This window comes from Lytechinus pictus, unplaced genomic scaffold, assembly GCF_037042905.1.
Source record: "Lytechinus pictus isolate F3 Inbred unplaced genomic scaffold, Lp3.0 scaffold_19, whole genome shotgun sequence".
Taxonomy (NCBI): domain Eukaryota; kingdom Metazoa; phylum Echinodermata; class Echinoidea; order Temnopleuroida; family Toxopneustidae; genus Lytechinus; species Lytechinus pictus.
The window spans coordinates 5387745-5407954 of record NW_026974140.1 but is presented as its reverse complement, the minus strand read 5'-3'; the positions used below and the strand labels follow the sequence as shown (position 1 = coordinate 5407954).

The 20210-nt window shown below is 34.4% G+C and overlaps 1 protein-coding gene across 4 annotated transcripts in view; it reads right to left on the bottom strand.

Annotated features, from left to right (window-relative positions):
* Positions 1 to 140: 140 nt before the first annotated feature.
* Positions 141 to 20210, bottom strand: part of LOC129260992 (AP-3 complex subunit beta-2-like) — a 36663-nt gene continuing 16593 nt past the window's right edge. The window contains exons 13-26 of one of the 4 annotated variants that reach the window (XM_064114226.1): positions 18663 to 18772; positions 17923 to 18099; positions 17267 to 17453; positions 16691 to 16809; positions 15891 to 16023; positions 15305 to 15519; positions 12831 to 12918; positions 11397 to 11509; positions 9710 to 9739; positions 6887 to 7067; positions 5946 to 6081; positions 5402 to 5499; positions 4791 to 4935; positions 141 to 3400 (exon numbers count right to left, since the gene is read on the bottom strand). In XM_064114226.1, the coding sequence (XP_063970296.1) occupies positions 3247 to 3400; positions 4791 to 4935; positions 5402 to 5499; positions 5946 to 6081; positions 6887 to 7067; positions 9710 to 9739; positions 11397 to 11509; positions 12831 to 12918; positions 15305 to 15519; positions 15891 to 16023; positions 16691 to 16809; positions 17267 to 17453; positions 17923 to 18099; positions 18663 to 18772 (1886 nt within the window). In that variant the 3' untranslated portion in view covers positions 141 to 3246. The remainder of the gene's footprint in view (positions 3401 to 4790; positions 4936 to 5401; positions 5500 to 5945; positions 6082 to 6886; positions 7068 to 9709; positions 9740 to 11396; positions 11510 to 12830; positions 12919 to 15304; positions 15520 to 15890; positions 16024 to 16690; positions 16810 to 17266; positions 17454 to 17922; positions 18100 to 18662; positions 18773 to 20210) is intronic. The other 3 variants (XM_064114227.1, XM_064114228.1, XM_064114229.1) reach the window with 3 other exon arrangements.

Genomic DNA, 20210 nt, shown 5'->3' with positions numbered 1-20210 from the left:
ATTGTGATCTATTTAACCATGTACTCACAAAACCTGTTGATAAAGCCTACGTATAATGGGGCACGGCTCTACATATTATCCATAAGCAGATTTGAAATCCAAGTTTTACAAAGAATAACACAAGGTGAAACATGAAGACATAGATATATATCATTATATTTATTCATAATTTATAAGTACTCTGCAATTTAATGTCATCCCTTTAAACAAAGGAAATAACAAGAGGAGCTAGCACAACAACACATACAATTCAAATATAGTACTAGTGAGAATTAATGGAACTGAACTCCCAAATTTTGGATGTCATTTATTCATCCATGATCGAAGTCAGTATGAATTATGAACATTATGTAAATTTACATATAACGTTACCATGAAATACAAGTATATCAAGTATGAACATATTTAACAGGCATTTTGACAGTAGAATACATTTTTTGCAAGCTGTGTAATAGTGCGCTATCATACATCACCATTAGGATCAGCGGATGCTTGTGGAAAGAGGCACAAACTTTCAATTCTTCATTAAAAAAAAAAATCATATTTCCATCAGATTTTGTTTTTAATACCATTGATCTGATTCTATTAGATCTAAATATTACAAATTACATTTATTTTTCCATCTCATAAATTGCACCACGGAGATATGAATCAGAGAGTTATCTCAGGCTTTTGATGGAGGCATATGATAATAGGATACATTTGAATTTTATTTGCATTTGACTTTTGAATGAATTAAATTTTAAAAATACTTTATTTTTAGCTTTAGCTAAGACAATTACCAACAAAGTATAGATAATAAAGAACTGTAACACAAAATGAGACACATTCTCAATATAATTGCACATAAATATCTTCACAATGATATTATACTATAACATGGAATGATTTCGCAGAATGGTCCATGTGAAATACTGTATGGAAATAGCTGGGCTGTTTAAACCTCACATCTCAAAATTTAGTTTTATTAGGACAGCTAAGAAAGAGATCAGTTTTGTACTTATGACACAAGTAGACACAAATAGCAACCCCCTTTTGTTTCTACAGATTTATCTACAGGAATTAGGATATCTGTCTTCAGACAAGAAAATGTTGCCACCATACAACATTTTCTAAACTGACCTCAATACCTTCTTAATTTTGAGATACAAGGTTTTCACACCTGAGCAATGACATGTGGGCATCTGTTTCAAGCAAGAAAAATGTGCTGGTTCTCTTCATAAAAGGAATAACACCCTTCTGACTCTAAAAAACAAAGTACATGTGCATTTGTTAAAGTTTTCAAATCTAAGGTGGTGCAAAATCTGAAGTTTTAACTATGTGATCTAAAAAACTCTTTTTACAAGTTACAGACTTGAGAGAAGGTCTATATTGAGTACATCCTAATAGAAACAATTTCTACTATACTGGCTGAGTGAACGCTGACACTATAAAACTTGTAAGACTATTACTGGAATTTTCCAGAAAATATGAATAACCTCTTAGTCTATCGCAACAAACTTTTTTTTTACAAATGAATGCTTATTTTTGGAAAATTAGAAATAAACGATACAAAAAAGCGATGAGCCAGCAATGAATGCAGTACAGTATGAATGCAGTATAGTGTGTCCATAATTCATGTATTCATGCTATTCTATTTAGTTTACAGCATTTTTAGCAAATGAATAGAAAACAAAGACTCTTGATACTTATGGTACTGTCACAATCATCACTATATAATTGCCTAATATCTTATGGAGCACTGAATATGTACCACAATACCAAACCATTCTGAATAGCTCCCTGATCCATTAATTATCGAGTAGGAATTCATCGCTTACACAGGATTGACAGGAACCTAGGCTGGTAGCATAAAAATTTTGCCATCAAATGCAAAATGGAAAGGAGCAATCAAGATCAGGCAAAAAGCAGAAAGGGTGTTTAGTATTGTTCGCCAACAAGAAGGTGCAGTTCTAAGAGAGTGGGGGGGGGGGGGTGTTCCAGACTGTTTCGTAATCCAAGGTTCATACATGAAGCTCAAGTGATCCACATCATACCCTTCTTAACCCTAATTCTCCCGGGGGGGGGGGGGGGCAATAATGGCCCCCCCCTCGACAATTTTTGCATTATATCTGCTGCACAAATTTTTTTGACCTCGCCGCTCACTGACTTTTTACTTTCAAGTCACGCGCATATTTTTAGACCAAATTTGTGACGCCCAAGTACGCGGTTACGACATTACGCAACATTATGTAAGTGCATGTCAGACCCCAAATTGCTCATAAACGTGATTTCATGTACAAATCCAATGCAGATTGTGTATTAGCCAAAATTTATAAATGTATCATTATTTCTACTTTTACTGATTAAACTTAATTAATTTTGCCTTGTTATGATCAGAATTAAGTCTGGAACGATTTCCATCGAAAAAACAATTAAAAAACAAAAAGTAAAAAAACAAAGAAATACATAAGAAATTAAAAAAACAATAAAATACATAAGAAATCGGTCTTGGTACCAGGCTTTTTTCATTCACAATTGTTAGGAATGCTATAAAGAATATTTTCACCAAAAAATAGCATTCTAGGAGCTTTATTTAGTGAATCAGAGCAAAAAGTATGATTTCATGAATAAATTAGCATAATTAATTCATATAAAATAAAAATATATGAATTCAGTGAAATTTACCAATGCAAGTGCTTAGATTACATCATTCTCTACCATCATGCAAATTTTTCGCTGTGATCGCGCAATCCGCGGCTGAGATCTCCCCCCCCCCCCCCCCCCCCGGAATGACAAGAATAAAAATACCCTGGGAGATTTAGGGTTAAAACATAATTGATAACCTTAACAAGGTACAATGAAGGGGGAGGCTGTTCAAGACTAACTTCTATAATCTAATATTTGTACGTAAAGCTATGGGTACCAACATCATGTCTTTCTTAGAGCATAATCGATAAACTAGATCAATAGGGAAGGCTGTTTAAGACATAATCTAAGATTCCTGTATTAAGGAGTCATTCCTAACCATGCTAAAATCATGCCTTTCTTAAAGTTTTTTGATATCTTAGAAAACTATGGAGACATTGTTTCAGATTATTTTCCACTGTACATGAATTCTTCCAGTATACGAAGCTGCAACTACTAACATTAAGCCTATCTGAGATCTTGATAAGTTTTGACAAGATGAACAGTAAGGGGTTTGTTCTAGACTCTAGTACAAATGTATAAGACTCCTACATGTAGATGAAGCTATGGGTGCTGACATCATGCCTTTCCTAGAGCCTTCTTGATGTCTTTGACCAGCATGTTACCAATAACCATCTTCTCACAGTTGGAAGTGATTCTAGCCTTTCCCTCGCTCAGGATCTGTACTGTCAATAGGGCTGATGTTCCAGCGGATATTGTCCTTCCAGAAAACCTAGTTTGATAGAGCAGGAGACAGGAAAGATCTCATGTTAATTCAAAGCTTACAATCAGATGTGTAATAGTATACTACCAGGTTTCAATTGTAAATATTGGTAAAAATGGTCCCATGCATAAATACTAGAAATGGTATTGGTAAAAGTAATGATAATGGTCTGATCTTGCAGACTCGACATGCTTTGCTCTTTATGCAGGTTCCCTTGTTTTTCACCATATATTTACACTGTCTTTAACTTCAAATCACTTTATTCTAAAAAATGATTAAGCCATTTCTGATTTATATCATGTTGAGTCTTCTTATAATGTATTGTTGTTTTGTATTATATTTACTTATGAAATATGTAAAATAAAGTCAATTTCAGAAATTAAATTAGTTTATTGAAATACATCATTCGCAGCCAGAGAGAGGCCGAGTTGCAGAATCTTTTACAAAACCAATACAAAAATATAAACATCAGTGACGTAGTCGAGGCTGGTCTTGAGGCCAAATTTGCCAGCCTAGGCCTGGGCCTTGGGGCTGAGTCATGTGTAATAATTGGATTTATATAGCGCTTTTTCCTGAGGATACAAAGCACTGTTGATGGCATAAGACAATTTAAGGTTTATGGTTATATAAGTGTGTTTTGAGATGTTTTTTGAAGAGGTCGAGAGAAGAGAGGTTTCGAAGAGATGGAGGGAGTTTGTTCCACAGACGGGGGGCAAGAGATTGAAAGGAGTTGAAACCGGCCTGTTTTCTGGATTTTGGAATGACATAGGAAGGAGCAGCTGAGGAACGAAGAGAGTATGTAGATCTTTGTTGCTGAAATAATGAAGAAATGTAAGAAGGTAGTGTGGTTGACAGAGATTTATAGGTTTGAACAAGTATTCGATAATGTTTTCTATCAGAAACAGGTAGCCAATGTAGTTCATTTAAAAGAGGGGTAGCATGACACCATTTTGGTTTTTGACAGATTAATCGTGCACATTTGTTCTGAAGGCGTTGAAGTCTTTCAAGGTCTTGTTTACTAATACCCCCAAGCAAGCAACCACCATAGTCGAGCCTGGAGAGCACAAGAGCCCTAACAACATTATGACACGTGTCCTTATCCAGGAAACTTCTAATGCGATTGAGATTATATATTTGCCAGTTGAGTGTACAATGTGCATGGGAGAAAATTTTCTCCAATGAACTTGTGACTCTGAATTCTCAGCCTTGACTACATCCCTGATTAACATGATAATAAATTCAATAACTACATGACGAAAATAGTTATCACATGCAGATATCATGAAAAACAAAAAAATGATTGTCTCTGATTTGATAAGAAAGGATATTAGGAATTGACAAAAATAAAAAACAAGACAACATATAAAATAAAAAGATACTTTAAAATCTTCTATCTTACCTGTATGTGAGTTTACTGGGATCGCTGGCTGGGACGATCTGAACATTGGCTGTCTCACCAACACATCTGATTAATTCTTTCTCTTCTCTATGGCTTGCTTCTATGTCACACTTATCAGAGTGTTCATTCATACCAGTAAGCTTGGCTGTCAAATAAAAACAAAACAATGAATAAAATTTGAAATAACAATAATTGTAATCACAATCATAACAAATAGCATTCACACAGCACTGTTTGACTAATTAACTTATTACAGGCACACTACATATTACATTCGCTTAGCTCCCGGAATTGACAAAATTAAAAACAAGACAAGACAAGAAAGGAGAGTAACAAAAAATTTCACCTGTGGGGTATCCATTTGCTTCACCTGGGTTGAGTGCAGTACAAAGTGGGAAATACTCATGCATCACATAAATGTATTTCCACATTGTTTTATGAAAAAGTGCCTTGGGCCTATCTTAATTGTATCTTTTATGTCACATCACAGGACACAGGAGGTCAAATTTCAAAATGGAACTTTTATGACAATACTCATTTGTTTAAAAAAATACAGCACCTGGGAAGAGAACGTGTTCCTAAGATTGATATCAAAGATATGATGAACTTACATTGTTGTGCAAGGAAGTCTCTCTCACTGAGTTGTGTAGGTTGTAAGAGTTCTCCTATAGGTGCTTTCACTATTACACTGAACTTCCGTGATTCAGTACTGATGGGAAAATAAATGAAAGAATCAATCAAGAAATTAACATATATAAACTTTAATGATACAACACTGATAGAAATAAAACATAAACCCATATTCGGAAATCCAGTTTAACTTAAGCTATGGTCTAAGTCTGTGCTGAATGGGAAACCCAAAATATGAAAACTGTGTTTACAATTTTACATTGTATGTTCTTTGAGTATTGTTCCCCATGATTTACTGGTGAAGGAAATTGTAACTTCAGTTGTTTCAATGAATTTTATGCTCATTTTGCTAGTTCAACCGCTGTGAAATAACAATTATAGTATAGTGCTATTGCTATATATACACATGAGAGAAAATAATAACAAAATACGACTCATAAATCTTTTGAATATTAAAAGAAAAATGAAAATAAGAATATCTTCCTGCCTGCCAAATTGTTGCTTTCACTGTTCCACAAGACTTACCAGATCTCAAAGTTAGCAGGTTGTGTTGTGTCTCTAAAGTCAATACCAAGGATTGCTGTTGTGGATTGACCTACAGAAAGGTTGGTGATTTCAGGAAACTCATGTAACTTCATACCAGCAGCCAACTTGGTCTCACCTTAAAAAAAGCAATCGTTGATTGATGGTGAGTCTTGTATGTTCCATTTATCACATATGTTTGTAGATAAAAGAACAAATGTTGAGCCTATTAATTTGATACAATAATTGATCAAAGAGTTGATTCAACGCATTTGTGGATTGGTATAATCTCTCAGAAGCATTATACATGTGTATCAATCTGGAGTTTTCGCTCCACGCTGCACAATAGAATCAAGAGCATCATAGAAAATGTATTTTCCAATGCCCTTCATGACAGAAAAATAACCCAAGAAGCCTTTGTGGAAAATTGGTGAATCAGAACAGCAGTTTCATCCTGGTCTCTGAGCAAACAATTGATTTGCATTTTTTCGTCAGTTCCGAAACGTAGGACGAAACCACTGTTCTGGTTCACAAATTGTTAACAAAGACTTCCCAGGTGTTCACTGTCATTTTACGGACATTTTCAATACATTTGCTGTGTTCTGGAATCCATTCTGCATCAGGTTCTCCCTACTATCATTGGCCCGTATCCGACCAGCTCTGTGAATAGGTACCATGTTATTAAAATTAGACTGTAAGATTATTGCAACTGGTATCTTTTCATTTGATGGTAGTATATAGAGAAAACCACAAGGCTGAGGACGTAGTATTATCAGTCCTTATTTGAATGGCACAATCATTGAAATAAAAATAATCCAGCTAAGATTTCTTTCTTCATGTACTCAAGGTTGAGTTATGGTGGTAGAAAAGTGGGGGATAGGAAAGAAGAGATCTATTACAGCTGACAAAAAGGTTGGGTAAATTTCCTACAAACATCTACTCACCTATGCTAATGTTTTGTATCTTGGAATTACTGTTGTTAGTGAATGTTACCTCGACAGCCACCATGGTAGTAGAATAGATACAGGTTGTTCTAGGGAATCGGTAGGTAGCTGACAAACCACCACTGTTCACTCGATTTAGAAGCTCAAAGGTCTCCTTAGAAGGGAACATTATTCCACCAGCCTGTATGAAAGATGAAATGCAAGATGGATGAATAGTGATCCTCCTTTGCTAAGACTAGAAAATAACACAAAAAGATACTTTCTATTAAATTCCCATATAGTAAAAGTTTTCATTAAATTTAAGAAGCCAATACTAGTTTGTAAAAAATCCACATTTGAAAGCACTATATTAATATGATTATTGTAAAAAAAATAAATAAATAACACAATTAACAGTACATGGAAAAAAACAATTTTAAACTGGCTCATTATTGAACTAACTACATCTACAAATCAACATGCTGGCTTCTATAACATTTGGACTACACAGGCATCACAAATGTAGATACTATATAACAGGAAAAAAAAAAAAAAAAAGCTGGAGCATCTTGCCCTTAATATAATGGCTGATGGATGCCTTTAATTATTTGTACCATTTTGAAACTATCAGCATTATATTACAATATCTGAAATATCTAAAATATCATCTAAAGCTTTTAAAGAAAATAAAATAATAAAACAAAAAATCTATACATAAACATATGAAAATAAAGTCAAGTTATTCATATGTACACATCCCCCCCCCCCCAACAACTTCAATTTGCTCATTTACTACATTAATATACAAGATGCAACTAAAACATTCCCTTCACAAGCCAAAAAGCCATTTTGTAAATCTACATACAATATCCATTCAATCTCTACCTATCTAAACCATAGATGAATATTTTTTCACAAAGAGAAATATATTGATAGATACATGTGTAATCAAATACGTTTATTCACATAGTTCTCCTTTCTACAAGATTGTCAGTAATTTATTGCCATGTTTTCATGATTTCTTGATGAGCATTTTGCTACTTTTTTCTATATGATTTAAGTCTCTATTGACTTATTACTAACTACATTAATTTGAAAATCAACAAAAGCATTTTGCATATGGAATAATCCATTTGTAAAATGAAACTTCACTGCGTAATCTTTACATGAAATCTGATCACACAAAAATAATTCATGACTTCTTTGAGTATTTGGGATAGGATGGCATGGTAAGGCCCCTTGCATCATAATGGTGAACTCATTTAATTTGATCCATCAAAAGTTTTGTAATATGCATACATGTTATGCTAGTCACAAATACCTTTACGATCTCATAACATTTATTGCTATGTATAAAAATCCTTCGTACAGTGATCGTAAAGGTATTTGTGACAATAGCATGAATAACAAAGTTAACATGTAAAGGAATATATAGGATAGATTTTGAAAGGAACATGTTTATGTATAAAAGCTATGATGTTGAAAATGTGGAATACAGAGAAAATGTGCCATCAGCTCAAAATGCCATTACATGACATTCCACAGGCATCCCTCTTCTCACATTTCAACTATATGTCACCATCACCACTACCACTCCCACCACCTCCACCACCACCACCACCACCAACCAATGTTTCCTGTTTCAATTTTCACCAGTTGTAAAGTAACCCATTGTTAATTCCATTATTGCTTATTACCCACTTGTGGGATGTGTAAAAATGATGAAAAAATATGACAGTCATGACTTGCGCTTGATCTGGATCAACCTCAGTCATTGATCCCTTTTGGAAATACATGTTATAATCAATATCAATCCAAAATGTGCAGAAATAAGAATGGATAGGAGCATTGTATAAAAAGGATTGATAGTACTTACTGAATTAAACTTTGTGAAAGGTTATAAACATGTTTATGAAGTATGTGTGTACATCTACCACGATGCTGATTAATCTACTATATAAACCCAATTCTAGAGGGAGTGTCTGCTTTAATATATACATTTTCTTTTGAAGAATGTGACAGCTCATGGTCCAATTTTCATAATACTTTTCTCAATAACAAATAATACAATCCTATCTCTTGGCCAATAAAATATCACCATTTTACAAGCTTGTAACTTGTAATTGATAGCAAGTTTCATGAAAAGAGGTCCACTTGCTGCTCCTTTTCATGAAATATTTATAGGACAATGTATCCGATGTGGGATAGTAAAAACTTCTCTTTTACCAAAAACATGTATAATGTTTAAATATATCCTTGAAATCAATCAATCTGCAATAAAATTTTCGAAATTTTGATTCAATTTGATTTGATAGATCAAACAGACTTGATGTTTTGTTACATGGAAAAAAGTCCATATAGACTATACACTCCAAGCCTAGTATAATGCTAGCTACAGTACAAGTCAATGAATGTAAGAGCATGGCACACTGTAAAACCAGTCCATTTTGCAGGCATGAAATGTATACAACTTTTGAAACATCAGTCAGAACCTCAAGTTCTATTCCACAAAATGATAAAATTTCTAGTGATTTTACATGAATTTCAAGTGAAAATTGGTCTTTACGCAATCAAGTGGTTTGTTTTCAGATGATGAATTACCCCCAACTGTCTGAATGTCTCACCAAATTTGACATTATACAGTCTCTCAGTGAATTGTTTTGAAGGTTGATCATTTTTTATTTGTCCATGAATTTCATCCTGCAAAACTTCTAGGTAACAGTAAACCTTAACCCTTTATCAACTTCTACCCATGACTGCAAATGAATGAATTTAAGAAGCACACGATGCAGGGATTTTGATTAGTAAGCACTCTTTGATAATTTTCAAGGATTATAATGTTACCTTAGCACTCTGTGACATCTGTTCTGAGCTCTGGTACATAAAACATGGAGGAATTAGAAACTTAGGATGTGACAGGGAAAACTTTTAACTGGTTGGCTTGAAGGGCTCTTCACAAGAACTAATTAAGACAAGTAAGTCAAATACCCCCACCCCCTCTAAAAAAAGTCATTTCTATAAATCTTTATAATTTGAATAAACCATTTATAATTTGAAAAGTTCTAAAGTGAATAACAAAATTATTTTGAAAGTTATTGGTCAAGTTCTAAAAACCTTTTAAGGAATTTTGAATCTTATAATCAATGTAAGCAAGAGTTAGAAATAACTTGTTATTAAAGGAAACCTGCTTCATATATTAGAGAAAGCTGGTAGCAATATGCATTTGATGTTGACCAACCGAGTAAATAGTATTCCACATGGGAATTTCAAGATAGAATAGGCAGGGCTTTTTATGATCAAATTTACATTCATTTAAGATTAAGAACTATTATCACTGGAATATCATAAAATTTACACTCATTTAGAATCAAACTTATAAAATCTTAGTGAGCATAATTGCAGAGAGCCCTTTCAGCCTGAGTATGTACATGTAGTAAATCAGTAGCACAACAAAGGAAAATAGCATTGTTAAGTGTTAAAATTTACTGAAGATGTGACATCATGCAGTTTAAAAATGATAATCATAGATTAGGAATAAACAGTATCAAAGTACAGTTAGATAACAAAAACACATGCATGGAGAGGATATATGTAAATTCTACTATTACTGAAATTTTAGATTTATCTATTCATTTTTCAGGAAATATGGTATTAATCTGGAAAATCTCAAAGAAATAAACATTTCAAATGGAATTCTATGTATGTAAACATAATGATAAAAGAATAATAACAATAATTTTAGAACATTTGCAGAATGAATTAAGTCTGAATATATTCAATATAAAAACATTGTTAAAGCAATATTTATGAGAAAGATATTTTGTGCTTCTTAAAAAAATATATTTCATTAATAAGAATTTAGCAAGTCTAATATGAATAAATGTTTATCATTAGATTTTCTTATCTTGATGAGGCCTATAGAATACCAAACTAAATTTTGATTTACTTGCAATAGTACATCTCAAGTTATAGATCATTAGACAAAAAGTTGATTCTATATGACCTTTAGTTGATCAAAAGAGATGCTTAAGTTTTTAAAATACACTTTTAAAAACTATTGCGAGGGTGAAGAGTGTCTCTTAGGGGGTGGGGAAAAATAGAGTGTTTATTTTAAGAATGTAAGAAAACAATTTTTCTTAGAATACTGAATAGAATTACTATTGAAAAGTGTTAGAGCTGCATGCATACATTTATGGAAAGAGAAATACATTTAAAGATGTTACAAGTACAGAAAACTTACTATTTGTTGAAATGATCGAAATTTCCAGTTTGTGTTTTTAGTGATTACGATTTAGCAGACAAGCTTCATCCACTTATATTGACTTCCTGAAGCTTAGATCGAGGCTCAGTAACACAAAAGTAGTAATCAATTGCACAATAGCAATGGCCAATGAAATTCATAGTTTCATGCATAATTGTTCACCAAACCCGCTATCAACCAATTAGAACCTTTGTTTGAAACTTGTAATCAATTGCAAATGTTTGCATTACTGGGGCCAGAGGCATGGTAGGAGATTTCATGTGTTCTTACCAGAGGTTTGTCACTGAGTGATAGTCCTTGAAGATCTTTGGCTAGGGTTGGTGTTAGAATGCTGGTGGGGCCAGCAGGAGTTACTGGCTGGGACGATTCTCCTGATGGACCAACTGGAGAAAGATAAAACATGAAACAGGTGGACTGTCTGGAGGATCAAAGAGAACCTTGGACTGATCTATAAAATAATATTCAATTGATTTTTTGAAACCAGCAGAAACCTTTTATCATTTACACTTATTACAATATTGAATTATTGGATGAATTTGAAGCAATAAAGAGAAAATGTGAAACTATTGGAATAATTTTTAAGAAATAGTAACAAAATACGAAATGATGGGACTGTCTCCGTAAATACATGATAACCTCCAACGAGGGGTCAGCATTATGATTCTTTATGATTCAATTCAATTCAATTTTATTTTCCACATATTGAGTAAAAAACATGCAATATAATTACAATTGAATACATACATAGATAATAAACAATACAAATATAAAAAGTTACAATATATTACATAAAAAAGACATAAAATAATCAAAATGTGGAGGGGATTGACAAAGGCCATATTGATCTATCAAGGTCAATCCCCAATGAAAGAAATAAATGGAATACACAAATTACATATGGATAAAAAAAAGAAAAAGATACTAGACCTCAAAACCCCAGACAAAGCAAGAGAAAGTAAAATACGAATAAAGGGGGAGAGGCAAATATAAAACTACATTAAGGAGTAAGAAGGTAAAATTTATATTTCCGTTTGAAAGACAGGAGTGTGGGGGAATGTTTGAGTTCATTTGATAAAGAATTCCAAAGTTTGGGTCCGACATATTGAATAGTGTTTCGTGAAAATGTGTATTTGAAATTTGGAATAAAGAGATCATTCGCTTGTCTGGTTAGACGACCAGTAAGTGATTTATTTTGTACAAAACATTTATTAAGAAAGTTTGGCAAGAGATTATTGTAATAAGAATACATAAATATAGCAGTTTGTTGATTATTAATTTGATCTATAGTGAGTATTTTATATTTGGCAAAAAATGGTGCTGTATGTGTACGAGGGTTAGAGTTTGTGATAATTCTTATTGCACGTTTTTGAAGTATTCTGATGCTTGCAATAAACACCACAGTTAGAAATAATGCCTCTACCTTGTAAATGAATACTATATTGCAAACTAATGTTGAGTGTGCAAACCTATGATTCAAAAGTTAAATCAAAATACTGTAATAATTGATAATAGGCAAAAATTACAATTCAATATAATTTAAATTCTATTCACAGCATTATATTGTGCACAAGCATGTCAGTTTCTCCGTCAGTGCGATTACCGTCTAATAGATTTTAATGCAATTATGGTCAAATGTGTGTTTGGCAAATAAAGATCTATAATCAATTATCTAAATCACTGAATAAAATGAGGGAAGAGACTTACAATCATCAAAATCTAAAAGTTGCATTGTTGATTCAGCTTTCTGTTTACCACTCTTCTCCTCCTTCACTTTAGATTTTTGTGGTGTTTTCTATAAATAAAATGCACAAAAAATAAATACACTCATTAATGAGCTAAGACATGCAATAAGCATCAGTATAAGCATATAAAGGTAATATACTAATTTTCTTGTCTCTTTCCTGCCTTCTATAGAACTTTACTGGGTTAAAACATAATTTGACTTTATATTCACATTGACGTTCAACAAGTTCGAGGCAACAAGCACGCAAAGAAAAATATAGCTACCAGAAATTTTGATAATTTATGTCATTAATTACAATAACTAGAAAATTCACTAAAGGTGATTAATACCACTACCATGTGCCGTTACCATGTCAATGCAGTTTCCGAAACAATTTTGAAAATGGGCCTTGCATGTCTTTACCCAAACCCAATGTTTGTGCTAAATTTCATGAGCACTGGTGGGTGTTTCATAAAGCTGTTAAGAGCAACTTAAAGAACTGGTGAACCTTTCTTACACGCTAAATAATCACCAATGAACATTTAAAGGAGAATGAAACCCTTGAAACCAGCTGAATCCATATCAAAGAGAAAAATCAAAGAAACATATTGTTGAAAGTTTGAGGAAGATTGAATGAATAATAAGAAAGTTATGAGCATTTGAATAGTGAGATCACTAATGCCATGTAGATCCTCCCATTGGCAATGCGACCAAGATCTGTGATGTCACACACGTACAACTCCCTCATTGCTTTAGTACTTATTTCACTTATATTCTCACTTTTATAGAATCTATCACAAGGTGAGGTGTTCTCTTTATGAGAGGACAAGTACAGAGGTTTCACAACATTATATCATTGATGAATCGTTTGTCATATGATTAGAAAGAGCAAAAAGAGATGTTTTGGGGTATATTTTCAGTGTCCAAAAGGGGAGAGTTGTTCATCTGTGATATCATACATGTAGATCTCGGTTGCGTTGCCAATGGGAGGATCTCCATAGCATTAGTGATCCCGACATTCAAATGCTCATAACTCTTCTATTGCTAGTCCTATTTTACTCAAACTTTTGTTGATCTTATTCTTTGATTTTTCTGCTTTCACAAAAGCTAACTTGCTCCAAGAGTTTCATTCTCCTTTAATGTCAATATCATTTACCACACAAGGCAAATGCAATTTTGTGTCTCGCCCACTTATGAAAATAACCAGAAATATCGTGATTTGCGAGGGCAAGCAACAGAATTGTATCAAAACTTCATTGTGAAATGACTGGGATGGAATTACACTTGTCATAAGAGCCTTGCACGTAAACTTTAATGATGACCTGAAAATGACCTTTGAATTTACCATGTGACCTCCGACTGCAGCATAACATGCAGGTCACCTAAGTACATCTACCATCCAAGTTTTGTTAAAAAGTGACTTACGGTTGCGGAGTTAGGTGTCATAAGAGAGTCTTGCATGTAACCTTTAACATTGACCTGAAAATGACCTTTGACCTTACCATGTGACCTCTGACTGCAGCATAACATGCGCGTCCCCCTAGTCCATCTACCATCCAAGTTTGGTTGAAAAGAGACTTACGGTTGCGGAGTTAGGTGTCATAAGAGAGTCTTGCATGTAAACTTTAACATTGACCTGAAAATAACCTTTGACCTTACCATGTGACCTCAGACTGCAGCATAACATGCAGGTCCCCCAAGTCCATCTACCATCCCAGTTTGGTTGAAAAGCGACTTCCGGTTGAGAAGTTAGGTGTCATAAGAGTCTTGCATGTAAACTTTAACATTGACCTGAAAATGACCTTTGACCTTATCATGTGACCTCCGACTGCAGCATAACATGCAGGTCCCCCAAGTCCATCTACCATCCAAGTGTGGTTGAAAAGTGACTTACAGTAGCGGAGTTAGGTGTCATAAGAGAGTCTTGCATGTAAACTTTAACCTGAAAATGACCTTTGACCTTTAAATGATGATTAAAACATAGTCATCCTCGATCCTTTCGTTGGTCATCGTAAGTTGCCATCTTGTATGACGTCATCATCCTTACAGACGTATTTACCAGTCGCCATTATATTGCGATTCGTGCCGCTGCTTTGCGCTTGTCTTGTTCGGAACTTGTCGCTCGCATTGATTGGCCAGGACATCGAGAATTCTAATCGGAAAGCCTTGATAAAAGCACAACTCAATGAACGTAGGGGGAAATATCTCTCACTCGGTCGATCGACATGCATCGCAATCGAGAGAGAAAGGGGGGAAAAGGAGAACTTTCAGTTTTTAATACACAGAAAACAGGAAAAGTCGGAAATACTGTAAGACAGATAGCACGGGAAAAGCCGGAATTCTGTATAAAGACGGAAAAGTGGCATCCCTGATGCTGTAACCATGGCAATACGATTTCTGACACATGTCAAAAATGTGTCTTGCATATCCTTACCTCAACATCATAAATAATTACCTTTTTGACTGGTTTGATCTCTTCTTTACTCTCTGAGTCACTCTCTTCACTTGAGGATTCTTCAGACGATTCTGATGAGCTCTTCTCTGAATCTTCCACAGATGACGCATTCTCACTATCGTCTTCCATATCACTCTCTTCCTCTTCACTGCTTTCGTCTTTGTCATCATCGGAACCAGACTCGCTCTCTGAATCTGAGCCTGATTCACTACCTTCTGTTAAAATGCAATAAAACTATGTATTATTAACTGTATCTAATTATTACATAATAATGTGCTTTAAACATTTCATTTCTTGTTGAAATGAATACTGCGTAGAATACATTCACTCAATTACAAGGATTTTAAGAATTGAGGTCATTCATTACTACTAAAAGCTGTGGTTTAACTCTGTATAGCCAACTGTGCTAGAAAACATAAACAGAGAAGATTCAATATGACAGCACATTTGGTGCTCTCTTCATCTTTTTGTACATTTTTGGCTTCCCTTAATTTTAGCACAGAGTTAGACTGTGGTCTCAATTGTACTGGACTTCATAATATGGGTCAGAATCTTAAATGAAAGCACATTAGATGTGATCTCTCACCCGATGATGTTTCATCATCGTCGTCATCATCTTCTTCCTCACTTTCCTCAGAGCTGGAATAGAATGACTTGGCTTTGCTCTTCTTCTTACTCATTGATCTCTTCTCCTTCTCACTGGTCCATGGTAGCACTTCCTGTAAAAGAGAATACAAATAGAATTGGCTGGGGTGCATTGACTACATAAACACCTAACACCAGATGAATGTTTTCATAACAGCATAACAGTTGTTATGATTTGATCACTGTACCACTGCTACAGGAACCTGTGTTTCTCACAACTTGTTTGAGACAAATGCTGATGAAAATCCCCCCAGGTAACCGCTCTGCCTCCCCAATAACTTTTTAAGTATGTTAAGTTTCACATATAATATTTAGGCAATAAATCATCACAATGCATTGTAATAAATAGTTCCTTACCATCAAAATGAAATCATACACACTTCAATATTTATTTCTTGCACGCCATGATTTTTTTTAAATACTTTAATCAAATAATTTCAGAAAAAAAAAAAAAATTGATTAATTTTTTTAAACAAAGCACTCTTTTCTCAAAATTAGGTAATTAAATAGCAACTTATCAATGGAGTATTTCAAACATAGAAACAAAAATAATCTAGGTTACTATTTCATCAGTTCAACCCAGCATCTTCTAATCTTCTGTTTAATGAAGAATAAAACCTTCTTATTTTGAACTGAAATGTAAAATAGGAGTATTTGCTACAAGTTTCAAGAAAGAAAACACATCCGTAATAGAAATACACATAAATGCTGAGGGATAATATAAACTGTAGACAGACATACCTCTACAACTCTAACACTTGGATCTGGGGCCTCTTCTGGGAAGTCAGGGAGCTCAATGTATCCTACAGCCTTTGAATTGATCATGTGAGATAGAGAGCCTAGCTGGAACTGGTCCCGATCTTATATAAACAAGGCCATATAAAAAATGAATGAATCTTTGACTTGCTGGGTATTAACAAGCAGATGATGGAAGGAAAAACTATGTGCACTTTCATTTCCGAGCCATTTTCGTGTTTGAAGTTGATGAATTTTAACCCGTTCGTTACCTGCAAAATATGGTTTATCAATCAAGTTTTGTTCTAATTCTTCTCTATTCTTTCATATACTGTACACGTATTCATTTACATCTAATTTGTTGACAATCTTCACTCAATTCTTACATTTTTGATACTGCAAGATGAAAAATCAAAAGAAATATTTTAAGTGAAATGAACTGACTAGAATGCGATAACATGACATTCAAAACACGCATCTGAATTCTATCCATCAATGTAGCATATGAAATTGGATTATCATCATTATCATCATCCTCATCATTACAATTAATATTAAAATCATTACGACTATTTCCATTACCTTTGAAGACAGACTCAATGACAGGAGCGGGTTTCGTGGCTAGGATGATCTTTTTAGCATGTTTAGAGAATGTTGTTGTCTTATCACCAGGGAGGAGGAGATGTCGGAAGAAACGGGCGCGGTCCCGGATGTCATAGTTCTGATCGTACTTGGACAAGTTGAGTACATACTGGAGTAGGAGTTTGGTCTATGAGGTGAGGAGAATGTATTATCAAACTCATTTTCATCGTAATCATCATCATAATGATTAAAATCATAATCATTGTTGCCCTTACAATCCTTATAACAATCACCATAATCATCATCAACATCATCACCATACTCATCCTCGTCGTCATCATCATTGTCACCATACTCATCCTCGTCGTCATCATCATTGTCATCATTACCATCATTGTCATCATCATAATCATAATCATCTTTTATAACTCCCCTTGTCATGTATTAAGACTTTGTGCATTCAATCATACTTCAAGTTGGTCTAAAGATAATACATAATTATCACCTTTTGATAGAAGCTGTAAGCAATACTGAGCAAATATTGTGAAAGCAGATATCAAACTTGGCTTACCAAATCATTAATGACTTGTGCAAGAGTAAATAATTGACCAATTGGATTGCTTAATAGAGGCTAAAACTTTCACAAAGAAATGCACCTGTTTTGAGTTGGTCAGGTAGAGTTTAGCTGCCAGATTTAGAATCTGAAGTTTGACGATATCTTCCTCATTGATGAATCCTTTGGCCATCTTACGGAGAACATCTGGAGCCATCTTAGGTACACTGTCAGAATACTCTCCTATCAGCCATAGAATACTAGCCCTAGCCATGGGTACCTGTATAAAAGGGAAAGACATCAGCTTTTTACGTACAGTAATAGATTTGATATCACGTTGCTGTTATGGTCAATTGTAAACCTTAATTGTGTTGTCGAGCAGCTGAATCACCGAAGGACATATCTTGCAATGTTTCATTTAATACAAATTATGGTGTTGAGATTTGTTGGTGTTCTCATGGCATTATAATAGTCCTAGATTAATCTATACAAAACTTTTATGGAGTGCAAGTTGCTCATTCATTAAGATTCCAAACTAATTCAACCTTGTAGAGAAAGGTTGTCCAAAACGTAATTCTATTAGGAAATAAGATGACGATGGCAATATTATTATACAGTGATGAAAGTGAACATGAAAATGACAATATCAGTATACAGTGAATATTGAGTAATTAAGGAATGTGGAACCTACTAATCCATGTAAGTGTGGATCTAATCAATTTACTCATCTGGAGGTTTCCCAGGTTTGATTATGAGAATACCACCCAATGTCGCCAGCAAACATTCCCTGATAATCTGCACAAATTGTACATTTATCACTTTTTAAAGGAGCTTTTAACTAACCGTGATGGCATCCGCTAGTTTGGTCATGTGACGTATGATCTCCTTATGTCCAGTCGGGTTCATCTGAAGGAGTTTACGAATCACTACCACACTCTCTGCTACTACAGCCTCTGTTGATACAAGCATATAGAGTAAGTGGATGAAGCAATTGTACCAATTGAACACGGTTCAGCATATATTTGATAGTTTAAAACCAGGCGCGTAGCCAGGGGGGGGGGCGGTTGCCCCCCAAAAAACGTCCCCAAAAAGAAAAAAGAAGGGAAAAAAGATAGGAGAATAGGAACAGCGAAGGGAGGAAAGGTAGCTTTGTGGGTTTTTCTTTTTATACTTTATTTTTTTCTCAAAAAAGAAACTCCGTGACTCTTGCTCTAAATTTATATATATGAATTTTGCTTCCGTGCTGCGCGCGGTTAAATGACAATATTGCAGTTCTCCTTTGTTTCCCTCACCCTTTCTCTAACCCTGTTTTTCCACCTCAGCTATATGTGTTTCTTGCCAGTTAAAGTTCAAATGTATACATTAGGGCATGGAATTAGAGTAAGGTTAGGCCTAAGTATATGAATTTATCTTTTTTTTTAAATTGATCGCGCAACTTCTGGTCGGGTCGGCTCCGGGCGGGTAAAATCTTTATCTCAATTTCTGCTGTCACCTCCATATAGGCAACTTTTCCCGCTTTTCAGCTCATTACTAAACAACCATAATTTGGGGGCAAACAGGTTTCTAATTTAAAAAGAGGAAGGTATGAAATTTGTGTTGTATTAAATAAAAAAAAGTACAATGTTTTTTTATCAAATTCTATTCAACTTCATGTCATTTCCCTGCACATTCATCTCCTGCCCTGTTTTGCACCCTCAGTTTGAAATTTTGAATGACACTTAAGTTTATCATTCAAAATGAAGCGCATCAGGATAAGTGAAAGAAATTATACATCATCCTGTTTTATATAATTTCAATAATCACAGAAGTTTCAACTTTTTGCGCACTATTTTCCTTGTAATGAAGTTCAATAATCTTAGAAAATTAATTGAATTAGAGCTGATGGGGGTATTAGAGATATCTGCATTTGATGAAACGTCCGCCCTTTGAAATTTCAGAGTTTCATTGCTCTGCGCGGGGAGGAATATCTTCCTCCCGGCAAATATCCTTCTTCTCCTCTGTTTTGCGAGTTAAGATATGCACTGTCGCTAAATTGTTTGTAATCAAATCTGATCTTTCCAAGGGAAGTATTCAATATAACTTAGAAAATAACCTTTTCTCTGGACCATTTTCTTTGCAAAAAAAATTTAAACGCTTTAGCTTCCGCACTTCGCGCGGGGTTAATATTATTTTAATTTCCTCCATTTCATCCCTTTTTTGTTCGTTTTACAATCACTTTTGAAAATAAGGTTCAAAATCACAATATAGTCAAATGAATTGGAGCTGATATAGGTACTAGAGACAAGGGAGGCGGCTCCTTTTTATTTTAATTTATGAAACACCGAAAGCTTCGCTCGGGAGGGGGAAACTCCCCCTCCCTGCACCCACCCCCTAGGGAGCGCGCTTCGCGCG